The sequence below is a fragment of the Clytia hemisphaerica genome, unplaced genomic scaffold (genome assembly GCF_902728285.1).
Source record: "Clytia hemisphaerica strain Z4C2 unplaced genomic scaffold, Clytia hemisphaerica genome assembly, whole genome shotgun sequence".
In the NCBI taxonomy this organism is placed as follows: Eukaryota; Metazoa; Cnidaria; class Hydrozoa; order Leptothecata; family Clytiidae; genus Clytia; species Clytia hemisphaerica.
This window is the reverse complement of record NW_027104389.1, coordinates 1890575-1907911: the sequence shown is the minus strand read 5'-3', so window position 1 is coordinate 1907911 and position 17337 is coordinate 1890575. Positions and strand designations below refer to the sequence as shown.

General features: G+C 35.8%; 1 protein-coding gene across 1 annotated transcript; it reads left to right on the top strand.

Moving 5' to 3' along the window:
• Window positions 1-437: 437 nt before the first annotated feature.
• On the top strand, window positions 438-15026 carry LOC136819660 (cytohesin-2-like). The gene is made up of 15 exons (XM_067075906.1): window positions 438-528; window positions 925-998; window positions 1387-1451; window positions 1660-1726; window positions 3491-3609; window positions 4330-4410; window positions 4721-4833; window positions 5894-5967; window positions 6187-6261; window positions 10033-10144; window positions 10771-10847; window positions 11294-11365; window positions 11806-11884; window positions 12237-12306; window positions 13868-15026. The coding sequence occupies exons 1-15, from the start codon at window positions 516-518 to the stop codon at window positions 13950-13952; spliced, it is 1176 nt and encodes a 391-aa protein (XP_066932007.1). The 5' UTR covers window positions 438-515; the 3' UTR covers window positions 13953-15026.
• Window positions 15027-17337: the final 2311 nt, after the last annotated feature.

Below are 17337 nucleotides of genomic sequence, written 5' to 3'. Positions count from 1 at the left end.
GCCAGCCAAAAACAAACAAGAGATTTGCGTTATATATTTTTTAGTAAAAAAGACTATGTTTTCAAGTGCAAAAAAAAGTCACCTCTTCCTGTTGTTCTTATTTTATGCTTTTCAAGACTGCAATAAGAGGTGGAAAATATTTTACCATAAATAAAAAGTAAAAGAAAAAGCCTGTCTTATAAAAAATTTGGGTCATTGATTTGAGACTTTTTTGAAGCAGATCTTTTTATATATATAATGAATAGAGTACGGATACAATAATACAAGCAAAACATTTATCAGGTTTCTACTCGATTAGAAAGACACTTGTGTGTGGTGTTTGATTTTTGTGCGTCCCCATTCCATTCTTCCTCCATATCACTAATATGCTTTTACCTAAACTTAAATTTGGTTACAGCAATACTGTTAATCAAACATTTTTTTTAATGTTAAACTATTTCAGGTAAAAAAAAACAGAGATGACTTGAGAAGTATTAAACAAACAAAATACTATTTCCATATAACTGTGTGGCAAAATGACAAAGAAAGGTATGTTGATTTTTTTTATAATGGGAGTTAAATTTTAGAGAGGAATAAAATGTTATGAACAGATTTTCTTAAATGCTAAGGAAATTTTCCCCTAAATAAAGCCAAAGAAAACGTTCTTTAAAAATTAGGAACCGAAAACCATAATTTGAGCAGGCCTTTACTATGGCCCACTCACTTTTGTTTGGCAAAAAACCACAATTCATAATATGCACCATTGCAATGTCCTACCATTACATGACAGACCCAACAGCTGATTGGTTGCAAGTGACGCATTGACTGATTTTACGTCACTTACAACAAATCAGCTGTTGGATCTATTGTGTCATTGCAGTGATGGCATATCATGAATACAATGATGAGATTTAAGACTGCAGCATTTTTTTTAAATCGATTTAGAATTAACAGCAAGAGAGAAAATCATTTTGCAAGAGCTTCAAAAAAGAAAAGAAACAGTCTTAAAGGAAATACAGGTAAGAAGTGGACACACCTCATTATTTTGTCTTACCTCTCCCCTGAATTGTTTTTTTTTTGGGGGGGGCTTTATTAAATCCACAATGATGCTTACAATACAGTTCCCAAAATCTAGAATAATTACTTCAAAACAAGGGTATTTCAGATTTAAATTATTCAAACTATTCATGATATGCACCACTGCAATGACTTCACGAAATTATGTAGCTTTTCTGTTTTTGTTCCACCCAATAGATCACTTTTTCTATTGTTTAAGTGACGTATTGGGTTGAAAATTTAAAAAATTCTCAGAACAGCTCGAAGACTCTCCAGTGGTGCATATCATGAATTTTATTCTATTTCACCTCATGAATATATATAAATTATTTATACTTATTCCATCAACAGCAAATTAATGATGAGATTACAGAAATATCCAAAGAGCTGGAGATTATGGATCAACAGGATGAAAGGTTAGAAATCGTCTTACTCCTCACTCATAATAATAAACTGTAATTCTGAAATGAGTCATCAAATCTTTGCATTTTTGGGCTTTATTCAACGTTTCTTACATCCTCATCATAAATGTTTTTGTTTATTGAAAATTGTTTTAATCAGTTTTAATAAGATTGAAAATTATTAAAAAGGGCAATATTCAAAACATGATGGCTTCATTTTTAGTCCTGCAAGCTCCAAGGAAAAGCTGTTGGCAGTGGGAGTGAAAAAGTTCAATATCAACGTGAAAAAGGTAAAGGGGTTCTATTGAACAGGTTGAATAAAGAAATTCCCCTTCAGCATTCCCTTTACTATCATTTATTTTTCCAAATCAGTAAGTTTCCAACCACAGTGGCAAACGACTTGAGAGGCAAGACTTATAATTTAATGAATGAAGTAGTTTGAGGCTATACTTTGAACCCTGCGCCTGGATCCTTCAGATATTTTTTCTTACAAACTGACTGACCTGCCTGGATTGCTTAACAATTCTTATACATAGATTTGAAACTCTGAGTTTGAAATAAGAATCTATATATTAATAGCGGTAGTCTGTATGTCGTTTTGTATGTTTGTCTGTTATACTTTCGTTTTCGCACGCAATGTTTTTGTTCTTCCAAAATATAACTTTTAGTTCTTGCTCCACAAATGTGTTAAATCAGATTCGCGCCGTTTTATAAAGACTTTGAGTTGTTCGATAAGGGTTTGTTTTGATTGATAGATTATAATTTCTGCCCAGACGTGCCCGAGGCCGCCTCTTATGTTTTTTTCTTTTTTTCTCTCTATTCTTTTGTTTTATGTTTTCGAATGTAATTAACGACCTTATTTGATTTGAGAAATTCGAATTCGTTTCAAAACAAAACAAAAGAAAATCTTTCAAACAAAACCTGTTATAGAAAAGAACAAATTTAAAACATTTGTTAAAACATAAGAATCACAAGACAAGTTTGTTGGAACAACTAAACAGCAACATTAACAATACATTCGAAAGGTGGTATAAAAAAGAGATCTTTCTTCGTAAAAAGGGACTTATAAACATCTATGTCGATAATTATATTGCTGTAAATCTAAATCATTCATTGTTGAATTCAAAAAGTTTATAAAAAGCAACATAAAATTTCGCTATCACGCTTTTCTAGCTGTGTGTCCTAGCTGCCTGACTGATCCTTAGCGAGACTAAAGAGAAGAAGAAACAAGCGAAATTTTGTGAAGTTTGCTTCCCTTATTGGGACTAATTTGATTAAATTTCTATCTTTCTGGGGGTAAAAAGTTGAATTTTTTTCCCTATTTTTACCGACTCTTAGTGGGACTGAAGTTTGATTTCCTAATTTTTCTAACCCTTACAGGGACTGCCATTTTTAAAAAGGCATCCTTAAGAACGGCTCATGCCCGTATCCTTCTCTTGCCTAAGTACCCACGGGCTGCCTTTTTTCGACAATTCTCGTGTCATGTCTATAATTTCACTCCTCTTATCTTGACATCAAAGTTTTCCTAATCCTTAACAACTACGGCAAATGTAAAGCGAGCGAAGCGAGAAAAAAATCTAATTGCAAAGTTGTTTCGGACGTCGCAGGTCGCCGGTATGGTATAGTTTGAATAACGCCCTTTCTGATTTATTTTGCAACAATTTAAAAATCTTTTTCAAAATATGGTTAAAAGATACGTGGCCTGGGAGGGACAGAGTCAAACTTTGAAGAGAAGTTTTCCCTTTAATTTTGACTTCATCGTATTTTAAGCCAGCTTCCCAACATCCAAAGGACTTTAAAATGCGTTCAGCAACAGCTAAACCGGCGTGCGACGCCGGGTACCGGCTAGTTTAATTTAATCAACTCTCATTACAATAATAAGAAGCATCGATATTGTGTAATGTAATAATGCACATCCGGGCAAGGTGTTAGGGAAGTTAGCGATAAACTCTCTACCTTTGCTTAGAAGAATAATAGATTTCTCGATTACTGACCAACGTCTACAAAATTAGTGATAAATTTTTCATCAATTATTATTATTCTGTTATTATCAGGGTTTGGAATATATTACGAAGAATGGTTTGATCAATGAAACACCTGAAGACATTGCAAAGTTCTTGTACAAAAATGATGGTCTAAATAAAGTCAAAATTGGTGAATATTTGGGTGAAAAGTAAGACGTTACGGTATTCTTCAGGAAATACACGGTGTTTCAAAAAAAAGCGTCCCTATTGGAGTCGAGATCCTGAGAAAAATAAATAAATAAATTTTTAAATTTGTAAATTAATGACTTTACATGTCACCAAAAACACACTCTTTTCTAACCTGCCTTTTCTTAAAAGTAAAATTTTCAATAGTGTAGTCAGTGATTTTCAATCAATTGGAGAGCAATTTAGTGATACGATTAAGTAACTTCTTGTCATAATTCGCTTGGAGTAAGAGAACTCACAGTCTTGTTAGGTAAAATTTGCTGGCAGTCTTCTAAATCCCTATCTATATGAATTGACCATTTTGAAAATACAATGTTTTCTGCATGATTATGTGAGCCAAATTTCTGTGTTTCCTCTGATTGCTCCGCTTTTGGCGCTAAATCTTCATATGGCTCCTTCTTGAAAATTACCACTGTAACTTTAAAGTTACTTCAAAGTCGTTGCAGTGCTAATCTATCTCTAAAATTTTAAACCCCCTTTGCTTTGAGATTTTTTAATGTTTTGGGATTTTATTGGGACCCTTGGGTTAAGGGTTGCCCTATAATAGCAGCATAAACTTTGAAATGTGTGAATTGACTGTTGACTTTTTATTAAGGGTAAAGGGACCCTTTGATGTTACTACTGGATCTTAGATATCTTGAAGTTAAGAGGACGTTGACTTTGGAACATTTGTTTTCTTTCAGTTTGGACCTACAGTTGAAAGTTTTAAAGGAATTTGTTCAACTTCATGATTTCGAAAATAAAACATTGGATGCTGCACTCAGGTATGTTAGAGAGTATATAATATTTTGGGTGGATAACCCAGTAATCTAACTTTTAGACATTCTTTTAAGGCCCCCTCTATTAAATTAACCTTTGTAAGTCAGTCCGTCCGTCTGTCTGTTATGATAACAAAGCCAAAAGTGGAAGATATCAAAACTTAAATTGAACTTTGTTTAATGGAATGATTAATTGAATCAACTCCAGAATTTTGCGTTTTACCGTTGATAGTTGTGATCGCAGCTTTCCTTCAGTATCATGAACAAAACGCACTTAATACAGCCCGTAAAATCCACAAAATTTTTCAACTTTTAGAGATTTTTTGTGGAGTTTCCGGTTGCCAGGAGAAGCTCAAAAGATTGATCGCATGATGGAATCTTTTGCCGAACAGTATTGTTTACTCAACCCGGGGAAATTCAAAACTGCAGGTACTATCAAATATTATATTTCGGTTTCTTTGAATAGAGAAATAAGGGTGGTTAAAAAAGGACACGGTGTCCTGAAGAGCACAAAAAATTTTGTGTATTATGTCTAATGCCACACTGGTTACAATGAAGCAGAAATGGATTAAAAATGAAATATCAATTGTGTAGTAAAATGTTTCTTTCAAACGATTTAAAAAGACATTAACAAATGCATCATATTAAAACACACTTGTTGTTGTGACACACGACATTTATTCAGGACACCATGTAAAGCATATTAAAACACACTCAAACTAATTTTTGGCATACACACATAAATATTTTCTATTTTTAGTCATGTTGTGACACACGACATTTATTCAGGACACCATGTAAAGCATATTAAAACACACTCAAACTAATTTTTGGCATACACACATAAATATTTTCTATTTTTAGTCATGTTGTGACACACGACATTTATTCAGGACACCATGTAAAGCAAAAAAAAATTTGTTTCATTGCTTTTCATTTCGGCTTGAATCAGTGCTCATTGAGCTTTGTATACCAAGTTTTATCGTTCTACATCTGCAATTTGACCTTTACTAAGCACATTTGACGCCAATCGATTCCATTCCATTATCAGCCGGATTGAGAATAATATATGAGTGACTCTACATTCACTCATATATCTCTCTCTCTCTCAATCATCACCGTATCCCTGCCTTGAAGTGCTTGGGATTCGAACACAGTCCATTGCGGTGCAAGTCTATGATCGAAACCTTCATACTACCAATTAACAGAATGTTAGTAAGATAAAGTGATAGCATTATCCAGATAGTGAGTGCGTGTATACCAAGTTTATCGTTATACAGATCTACAATTTGAGCTTTACTAAGCCCACTTTAATGCTCCCTTTAGTGAAACTGTAAATATAAATCTCATTGGTTGGGGAATACACGATTATTTAGTACAAACAGGAAAGAATTTTTAATAAACAACTTCACTTATATTTCAGATACATGTTACGTGTTGAGTTTCTCAACCATCATGCTGATAATAAACAACTTCACTTATGTTTCAGATACATGTTACGTGTTGAGTTTCTCAACCATCATGCTGAATACGAGCCTTCACAACCCAAACGTCAAAGATAAGGTAATTTCACTTATCTCTATTTCCTTGACCGGGAAGGCCTTCTCATCTAGTTCCCTCTCATTACTATTTATTTCATCTGGTGTACCATTTAATAGCAGCGAAGGAAATTTCTGATGTTGGCACTCATTTTATATTCAAAGTAGAATATAGCTTATCCGCATAATAGCTTATCCGTGATATTGAGCACTTACGATTTCGTTTTTTTTGTTTTGTTTGTAGATTACTGTTGAAGGTTTCATCAAAATGAACAAAGGGATAAACGATGGTGGAGATATACCAAGTGAAATGCTTGAGGTGTGTGACCATACTGACCATATCTTTTTTCCGTGTTTTGAAACCCCACCCCCTCATCTATTCACCCTGATTCACCTGGTCGTTGATTTTTGGCCTGTTTCTTTTTCTTATTTTTGCTCCGGCCTAGGAGCCTTTAATTCTCTCTTCCGACAACGACGGTCAAGGTCAAGACATTTTTTTTTTGTTATCTAATCCGATGATCTATTCCGATTTAATAAAAACGGATTATCTGGATTTCGATAATATTGCGAAAGTATAAAGATGGCTGTGTGGGCTTAGCTGCAAATCTCAGTGAAAGATAGTGATCATTTTCATCATTATTCATGATGTTTTGGACATGATTTATGAGAATTTTGATGCATACTGGTCTATAACAATGACTTTGGAGAAGTTTTGGCCATGAATCGTCAATGAAGCTGCTAGAGTGCTTAAATCTTGCATATGGCTAACTTCTCTAGTTTTATGGACGCACAAAACCATAAAACTCTGTAACTTGACAATGGAATGAAACTTTCAAACACACATCCATTGGAATTTGAAAGAGAATACTAAAATTACAACATTACAGTGCAAATTTGAAAACGATCTGAGCAGTTTTTGTGGTGTTATGTGTATGGCTAAATATGATCCTGTTTTGTATTCATAATTATTTGGGCCACCGTTCCTTTTGATTTTTCAAACCCGACACAGATATTTTACAAACATATCACTATGAGAATTCAATAACGGATACTAAAACACAATTCCTGTGTAAATTTGAACAAGATTGGAGAAGTTTTCACAGTATGGCTGAAAATGATCGTTTTTGGACTTGGTCTTAATTTCATCGCGGCTGGCGATCGTTCCTTTGATTTTTCAAACCCGGCACAGATTTTTTACAAACATATCACTATGAGAATTCAGTAAAGGATACTAAAACACAATTCCTGTGTAAATTTGAACAAGATCGGAGAAATCTTCACAGTGTTATAACTGAAAGTGATATTTTTTGGACTTTGTCGTAATTTCATTGGCTGGGGCGACCGTTCCTTTTGAAGATTTTTCAAACCCGAAACAGGTTTTTTACAAACATATCACTATGAGAATTCAGTAAAGGATACAAAAAAAACAATTCCTGTGTAAATTTGAACAAGATTGGAGACATTTTCACAGTATGGCTGAAAATGATCGTTTTTGGACTTGGTCTTAATTTCATCACTGCTGGCGACCGTTCCTTTTGATTTTTCAAACTCGACACAGATTTTTTACAAACAAATCACTATGAGAATTCAGTAAAGGATACAAAAAAACAATTCCTGTGTAAATTTGAACAAGATTGGAGAAATTTTCACAGTATTATGGCTGAAAATGATCGTTTTTGGACTTGGTCTTAATTTCATCGCGGCTGGCGACCGTTTCTTTGATTTTTCAAACCCGACACAGATTTTTTACAAACATATCACTATATGTTTTTCTTTAAATTTACTTTTGGAATGGCAAAATTTCAAAGAAGAATATCACTATGAGAATTCAGTAAAGGATACTAAAACACAATTCCTGTGTAAATTTGAACAAGATCGGAGAAATCTTCACAGTGTTATAACTGAAAATTATATTTTTTGGACTTTGTCGTAATTTCATTGGCTGGGGCGACCGTTACTTTTGAAGATTTTTCAAACCAGAAACAGGTTTTTTCCAAATATACCACTATTTATTACATACACACTATTGTACCATTTTATTTGGTTTGTCCTACTCTCCCTCAAGTATTATCCCAACAGAAAAAATAATGCTTAGCTAAAAGCCCGTGGCCTCTAATTTAGGCTATTTTTCTCCCCGAAATTTTATCTGGACAATCAAATCAAGAACTTGGAAATATTGACTTCTAAATGTTTATCTCATGTAGCTCCAATTTTGAACTTTTTAGTCGAGGATGAGTGGGCGGGGGTGGTGTTGGTTCTTTAGGCAAGAAAGTGCATGTGTAATCACTTAGAAGAGCTAAACTTCCAGCTGGTTTATTTATTCGTTAAGATTATTTCTCATACTCGCTCTGCAATAGAATTATTACTTTGCTTTCTGATCTGTTCTGATTAGCAGTTTGTGGGCAAGCTCATCTTTCACATCTTTTAATCTCTTAAGCCGGAGCTTCCAGCGCAGCTGGTTTATTTTGTTTTTTATTGCTACTGTGATTACTTTGATCAAGAGTCCCATATTGAGATGCTTAAAAAGCCTTAAAAGGCCAAGTTTTAATTTATGTTTTATCGTTAGGAACAGATTTTGGCAATTTTTAAAAATTTTCATATAAGTTCCAATGTTTCATGTAATGAGATACCGTTTGGAGGTCCTTTTGAGAGGTAAATCTACAATGAAATACTTTAGACGTACAAACTTTCGCGAGCAGAATTTTAGCCCTTTTCTCGAAAGTAAATGTCTGTGAAAATTCTGGAGAGGGTAATTCGCAAAAACTTATTGCTCGCGAAAGCTTATTGCTCGTGAAAAAAAAGTCTGAAAAGAAAATTTACTCAAATTTTCCTCTTTTTCCTCTCTGAAATCTCTGAAGTCCATCAATTGTGGTTTGAATACATGTGAACGATCAAAACATCAGTTTTATGCACCGAAAATTTGAATTTTCTAGTGAAAATATACCTCATTCGCGAAAGTTTATGCTCGCGAAAAATCTTTTTTTGTCAATTCGCGAATATAAATGTCGAGTCTCGCCCGATCTGTTGATTTTCCAACGGTTCTGGTGGCTGGTCAGAAGACAACATGAGAGCGACTATATTCGCTTCATTATAAATGTCGTAGATTTCGCGATTTTTCGACATCGCAAAAGTTTCTGCGCGCGAAAGTTTTTACGCTTAAAGTACTTTCATATGAAGAGTGCTACGAATGGAATTTCAATTCTTGATATTCATGATGTAATCTTTTCGTTGATTGACACTCCAAATCAAAACATTTAGCCGCCATTATTGGTGACAAAACAAATGCGTTCCCCAATGTTTTCCAAGCAAGGACCCCCGGAAAAAATAAGAAAAGATTAATACAGAAGTCCAAATACTCCAAATCAAAGAAAAAATTCTTATATTGAAAGTCTTTAATTATCTACAATAGATTTCCAAAATATATTTAATTCTATTATATTACGTCACAAGATATTAAGCTTTCTTTTTCGTAAACCCCCGGTTTCAATACAAAATAGGTAAGCGGGCCAAATTTTTTGCCACCAATAATGGCGGTAAAGTTGTTACGTCACATCTATTGTTTAGGCGCAAAGATTACATCACGAATATCATGAATTCATTTTGATTTGAGTCATGAATAAATTAAGGGTTGAATTTTTGTAAACCTTTACGTTTGATGACAACTCCTAGTTTTTTTGACTTTCCTTGATTTGGTTGGCTCGAAAGAGATACTCAAATTAATGAGTACGGTACCTTCAGAAAGTGCTTTAATCAAAACGCTAAAAACCGACCTATCAAAATAAAGAGAAGCATGATTGCTTGATACATTAGTTTACTTTGCTCTAGTCGTTAACAATGATAAGTAGCAGTATCAAAGTGTCCTACTGTTCCTACAAGAGTTTGAGTTGAATGTAAATAATATTGTGCACGCATTCACCAATCTAAACCAAAATTCAGAGGTAAACCTTGGTAAACTTTGGCAAAAAGAGATTAAAACGATTTGATTAAGATTTCAAATTTAACATCTTTTGCAACTTATTATTACCAAATGCTCGCATTATTATGGGACAAGTTAATTGATATTTGACCAACACTTCGTTTGACATTCCAGGAATTATTCAGCAGTATTGCAAACCAACCTTTTGAAATCTCTGGCAACGATGAGAATGACTTGGTAAAAACCTTTTTCAATCCTGAACGCGAAGGAATGCTCACCAAAGAAGGTAAGTGTTCTCTGGCAACCAGATGCAGAAATTTTTATCCGACATGCTCACTTTCAGTGTAATTTTCTTTCACAACAGAAAAAAAGTAGCGAAACCCATTGTGCGATTAGCTCGTAATGACATGATAACTCATGCATTTCGAAAATTGCACGAGTGATTTTATTGTTTTTTTCAATTTTTCTGTTTTGTAAACATTGGCGCCTCATTGAAGGGTTTGTGTAAGGATTAATTGCTCTCTTTCAGTAGCGTGGTGGGTCGAGGAAAATTTGGGCAAACTGGGTATTGGCAATATAAGAAGATTTTAATTTTAGCGCCCCCTAGGACGAGAAGTAAATATCGTAATAAAAATTACGCGACCGAAGCGAGCCACGGAAATTTTAGGGTACTTTTTTTTCTTTTTGGCCTAATACGGCCATATCTAACGTCTAAAAGAGCAATGGGGCGCCGAGATTAGTAATTGGAGGCATCTTTTTGCGCCTTTTGTATTTCAGCGCATCCCCCCCCCCAAAAAAAAAAATCGGCCGCTGGGGGGGGGGTACTGCCCCCTGCCACCGCGCTACTGTTCTCTTTGAGAGGACGCCATGAGAAAAAATAACCCATCGTGCGATTATTGTTGTTCATCATAGGTGGAATTCATCGTACTTGGAAACCGAGATATTTCATTTTGAAAGATAATTGTCTTTTCTATTTCCGAAACAAAGGCGTAAGTGGTGTGGCCACATTCTCATTTTTCATTTTTATCGTTGCGCTTAGTAGATACCGTATTACTGTTCGAATGAACGCCCCTCCTTGAAAGAAAAATTTTTAAAGAACGCCCCCTCGAATAAACGCCTCTCCTCAAGGAGGGGCGACATCCTCATTCCAACCACCCCCCCCCCCCCCCGCTTATTAATAGTAGGGAAATGGTTTTGAAAGTTTTGCCCTAATTCTGCTGTATTAGCCTCTTTTTCAAAAATTTCCACCCAGGACATTTTTATTCCGAACCCCCTGCTTATTAAGTTTAGAGAATTTTTTCACCAACCCCGGTTTATCTAAACCGCGCCTGTTTATTTGGTACCCGAGAGTAAGAGGAATAATTATTTTTGTCTGGTTCGAACCCAGCTCCTTTTAAGCATCCATGTTCGAATTCTGTCTCTTTTTTTCTGGTAGGACAAAGAACCAACTGGCATCATCCCTTTGGAGAATTTGCAAGTTCGTGAGAATAACGATATTCGGCGCAAGGTAGGGATAGATACTCTCTCTAATTCGAACTTCTTTTACTTGAATCCTCCTATAATTAGAACTTTTTCTCAGCTCTCGCTAAAGGTACACCCTCGTAAAATATTCTCTTTAATTCGAATCTCTCTGTTATTCGAACAAATTAGATTTCCGTTCGAGTTCGAATCAAGCTGTATTCATGATTTAATCGTTATAGCTACCGTAACATTGACTGGCAGCCATTATTATTAGTTGAAAGATATTTACGTGTATAATTTTTTCCAAACAGACCCCCCCCCCGAAATGTTTCAAAATGCCAAGACCCTCGCAAAATATTTAAAAAAACTCCGATTAAAGATGACGGATAAAACATGGTGTCGAGTATATAAACGTTAACAGATAACTCATCTTATTGAAGTATACGAGCAGCTCAATAAAACCTTTTCTCTCTCAATTTATTTCAGCACTGTTTTGAAATTTACGCTCCAGGAGGGGCTATCATTAAAGCCTGCAAAACTGAGTCTGATGGAAAAGTGGTGACAGGTAAACAGTCTATCGCCTTTTTTGAAATGTTGCACCATAGTCCGTATAAAAACCCTGGTTATTTAACTTTTTGTTAACTTTTTCCTTTGTTAGTAACAATTATAAAAATCTTCCCAATTATTCCTCTTGGGATTGGTTTAAAATTTAATCACGTGATCAAAAAGTTAACAAAACAAACTAATTTCTCAACGCAAGTTCAAATTCGAAACAATGGAAAGAAACAAAAGGTTTCCAGACCGGGGTTTTTTATACGGACTATGGTTGCTCGTTTGTTAGTTTCAATGTTTTTGTCTTTTAAGTCTTTGAATGTAAACTCCGAAATTAACTCTTTCTTTTTCTGTTTGATTGACAGGTCATCATGATATTTATCGGATTTGTGCGTCATCGGCAGAGGAGAGGGGTGAATGGATTAAAAGTATCAAGTAAGTCACGTTGTCCTTCATCATCAATAGCGAGATTATGTATCTGGAATTCTCTACGGCTACTGCTAAAGTGGCGAGGGAAATGGCGAGTAAGGCAAGTAATGGCGGGTGAAAGCAAGTTCGATATTTGACGTACGGCATTATGTCGACTTTGCTTATACGGTGTTTTGGTGTTTTTCCCGTACAGAGCAAAGTAGACAACGACATGTCGCCTTTGTTGACGACCCTTAAAGGCAGCCCCGCAACCGTAGCCGTAGAATATCTCCGATACATAATCTCGCTAATTACTCAAAATCTGTCCTCATCTCCGTCTGTTTTCATTACAATGTTTAACTTGCTCTTAAAACTTCTCCATTCTTCATGTTGTCATAAGCGAAATTATATATTTGCACTTTTGAGGACGGTAAAGTGACTAAAGCGTTTTGGAAAAACCCGCACTTCTGACCCGCAAATTCGAGGACAGTAAAAATGCTGAATTACCGTCGTCCTCAGTTGGTCAGGATCTATTCAAATTAGAACTTTACCGTCTCCGTCGCTGAAAAGCACACATACATAGACTCGGTATAAACTAAAATAGTACGGTGAAATTAGAATATCCGATCTATCAACCCTTTTGTCAAAACGTTCGGTTTGAGTTCAGAAATGTTTGAGCTCATTTTTACGATTGCAAACATAACAAATATATGATGTAATTACAACCTAATAAACAAATATTATGCAAGAGTGGTGGAAAATAGCCCCCCTTTTGATAATAGGAACATTGATAATAATAAAATAAGTGAAAAATTCAGAAAATCATACGAGAGTGCTTTCACCACAACTTTTCGGCACAATGAATTTTGCAAAGCAAGGTATTATTGTGTGACTACCTTAAGTGGATAAATTTTCGCGTGGACTTTTTTTCGCGAATCAAGAATCTAAAAATTTCGCGTGGACAAAATTTCGCGAATCAGCCTCTTTTTCACCCGATTTCTTTCATTTTCCTAGAGGTTTTGGCCAATTTTTAGATTTTAAATATTTCGCGTGGACAAAATTTCGCGAAAACGGCCAAAAATCGCGAAAACCGCGAAAATTAATCCACGCAAAATTTAATCCACTTAAGGTAAAACTTCCGTTCTGCTTGTTAATACTTTCCCGGAAATTTGCGACTTTAAATCAGAAACCGTGGACAGTGACACCGCCCCACTGACCTTTATACACCCTAGACCAAGCTATATCAACCATCTTTGATCGTAGTTTTTTTTGCGTTGCCCGCAAAGAAGCCATTCTAACGGCGCTTCATCATCAAAAGTAGATCTATGCTCTCGATACATTTCACCGCTATTGAGTAGTGCTACCATTAGGGTGCTACCATTAGGGTACCACTTTTCAAAAAAAACTCCGATCAAAGATTTTGCTTGACCGGGGTTGAGAAACTTGGTCCATGGTATATATAAAGGTCAGTGCACCGCCCAATGGCGTTCTAAATCTGGATCACCGCCCCCATTTTCTCACTAAATACTTTTTTCACTCTCCTCCCCCTTTGATGGTTTACATTTTTCGTATTCTTTCCATATTGTAGGAACAGCATCACGCGAGATCCTTTTTACGATATGTTGCAAGCACGAAAGAAGAAAGCTACCCATAAACAAGTCCAACCGTATTGATGAGTTCATCACTTATACGTCCGTTGAATAAGGTTTGGAAGCGTTGCCAGCAGACCTTTTAGTCTATAATGCAACATACTTGATCGATATCAGTGCGAAACTAGACTCTAGTGGTATGGGAAATGAAGATTGCTGAAAAGAAAGAGTAGAGCATTAATAAGGAGTATGCACTACCTTTAAAGTTATTTTTCACACAGAAAGGACAATCACACAAATCATTTTTTTGCTATAAAATCGTTTGTTCCTGTTTCATTGCTTCCGTCTTTCGATACATCGATGTTTTACTTTCGAAAAGTCAATTGTGGCAATAATTGAACGTTTCCTTAGCGTACAAGCGTACTCATTACCGTAACTTGGTCTAATGTCGACACCCCTCCTCTAATTCCGACACCCTTTTTATCAGCTGAAATTGATAGAAAGGTTGAAACTGTTTTTCTTTGCTTAGTGGTCAGAGAGGAATAATCCTTTTTCAATCAGTGATTCAAGCTTTCATATTATTCCTTTCTCTAAAGAAGGGTGTCGGAATTAGACCAACTTACTCATTAGTTTTGAAAGATATTTTCTGTTTGTTGTCTGCTGCTTTCACTTTGGCTTCTGTCTTTTCAACCTAATTCATTTCACATGAGTCCTATTTATATCTTTGCTAATTTTTTTTTGTAATTTATTTTACTGACAAACTAAAAAGTTTTTCAGGTATTCGGTCGGTCGGTCGGTCGTTTTGCCAAAGTAAATAAGATAGCGTTCTCTGGAGGGAAAAACAAGTGAATCATCTACTTTCTACTCAAGGGGTAAATCACTCGAGAAAAATTTTTTTATTATTTGTACTGGATTTACATTACGCGATTTTTCGAGCTCCTTATATCAATTAAACGATTCTCCATTTTGATGTCAGATGTCATCCTTCATATTGATGACATCCAATATATTTTAGTGTTGTACATTGTTTTATATAATCATTATATATTATCCATAATCTGATATTATTATTATAATTAGAACAAATAAATAAAGAAACAATCGTGATATGTAAGGCCTGTTACAACGTGTTCGAAAAACAGAGGTGGATATCTTTCATGTTCAAATGGCCATTCTTTATGTAAAGGAGGGTACAATTACCTTAAGGGAACTTATTTTGGCGAGAACTAATTTTGGCGAAATTGACAAGCGAACTTGAAATTCGCCAAATTTAGTTCTCGCCAAAAGTAATTTTTTAGGTCATTCGCCAAAATTAAAAAAATTGTTGATACGCCAAAATAAGTTCTCGCCAAAATTAAAATTTTTGGTATTTTGCCTAAATAACTCTTGAGTTTACAAAAATAAACCCCTGTGTGTAACTCTAGCAGTGTCTAGTGTTTCTCTATAATCTTAATTCAGTCTTAGTCTTATTTAGTTTGTTCATAAATATTCACTGAAGTTGAACCTCGGATCGTTCTTAATTTGATCTTAGGTTTTGGCCAATCTCAACATTTTGTCAGCACCGGTTTATGCCAAATTTAAAAGTTAAAAACCGTAAGCAAATTATAAGGCCGCATTAACGCTTTCCTCATTCCATTGAAACCATTGAACATCGAATATATTTACATTACACACGGAAAAACAGATACAAAAATCAAAAGTTTTTCTTCTTTTTGATTGCGGCTGATTAAAAAAGAAACGAGGTCTTATGGACCTAAGAATGCCAATTTTCTAGAGCATTTCACCTGTTGATTGCCAATTATCTCCCAGCATCAATGCCTTCACAAAAATGCCAAATCTTTGCTTGAAGTATATTTCATGGCCCCCGTCACGGCCAGGGGGGCATGGCCACAGATATCTGTAAAGCCCGAAGGGCTAGATAGGCAACTTTAAGCTTTCTCCAGCAAAAAAAAGTGAAGCAAAAATTTGACTTTTTAAATTTCGTGCCGATGGATAGGATCTAGCATTTTAATTGTTTTCGGAGCGCGAGATCAAAAAAAGTAGGCGGCAAACGCTATTTCACATCTCTCAAACCGGTGAAATTGCATATTTTAGTCACGTGATTTTGGTAGGAAATCCTTCCAAACCTAGGCTTCACTTTTCGATAAAAGCCGCAAATCTAGCCCTTCGGGCTTTACAGATCTGTGGGCATGGCCCCCCCCAATATTTTGCAAAGTATTTTTTTTTTACTTTGAAAAATCTTATATATACCGTTTAGAGGGGTGAAATAAGGGCAAAAAGTCGAAAATTTTCTTCATCGTCCAACCATGGTGGGCGACATATTTTTTTGGCCCCCTCAATTCGATACGCACGCCGGGGGCCATGTATTTTACATAGAGAATTAGGCTGGATTGAACCCTAACCTAAGAATATACTCTAAGAATATTTTAGTATGATTATTCCAAAAAAGTTATGAATAACCGTCATGAAATGAAAAAAAAAACACCATTCTTATATATAAAAAAGGTGTGTATGGTGTCATCTATATGAACAGAGGTTGATTTGATTCTTACAAAGTTTTCGCTGAATGAAATATATCTCTGTCGGAGACGGAAAATTAGGTAATTTCAAGGCGGGAAGAGCTTAGCTAAAAGTTTAGAGAAATTCTGGAAATTTTGAAAAAATTGTTCGGATGCGGACAGTTTGACGGACGGAAATCGGGGAAAAATTGACGGAATTGCGAAATAAGGTAACCCTGAAACCCCCCCCCCCACCGAAATACAACGACGTGGACCCTTTCAAAGGCTTTCAAAGTTTGAACCTGTGAACTAATACACATTTTGATTTGAGGTACTTACCGACTTAGTCTTTTGAGGTCAAAAAGAGTGCTTTTATGGCTCGCACCCCCTGGGGCAAACGCACGCCCGCGGTGTATGTGATGGTGGAGTTGATAGTGGGCGGGAAGGAAAGGCAAATGAGCGAGACAAACATTTGAAAATGGTAGCCACAGTAGGGAGACAATGTGCTTTCGAGGATGCTCTTATATCGGATGGCCAATAGTCACTTTCATTTTTTAATTTTATTTTTTTATCCACGGATCGCTGATAGTCACTTTTCCGGGGGTTAGGTAGGGTCAGGGTTGCTAGTAACGGCTTGTCACTGTGTCGGGTGCATACTCGGCGCCTTGGGCCCCGCAGGGTTGCTAGTAACGGCTCGAATTTCAGTCAGGTTTAAAAAAGGGGTACTGTTACCCATATTATAATAATATTACCCCCGTCTTTTGCCAGTTCGGTATAATATGTTATGAATTGCGTGGTTTTGCTGTGCGGCGATGGCTCAACGGATAGAGCGCTGGCTTCCGAATCTGAAGGTCTTTCTTTGGTGGTGGTTCGAACCCCACTCGGAGCGAAAATTAGACAGGTCGAAATTGATGGACAAATGATTGACAGGTATGAAAACTCAGTCAGAAATGAGGAACTAAGTCTCAGAA

Excerpts from the sequence above, each read along its gene's own strand:
- LOC136819660 (XM_067075906.1), top strand. Across the intron at positions 4,411-4,720 it reads ACATTGGATGCTGCACTCAG|AGATTTTTTGTGGAGTTTCC; the intron begins GTATGTTAGAGA and ends TTCAACTTTTAG. Across the intron at positions 10,848-11,293 it reads TCTATTTCCGAAACAAAGGC|GACAAAGAACCAACTGGCAT; the intron begins GTAAGTGGTGTG and ends TTTTTCTGGTAG.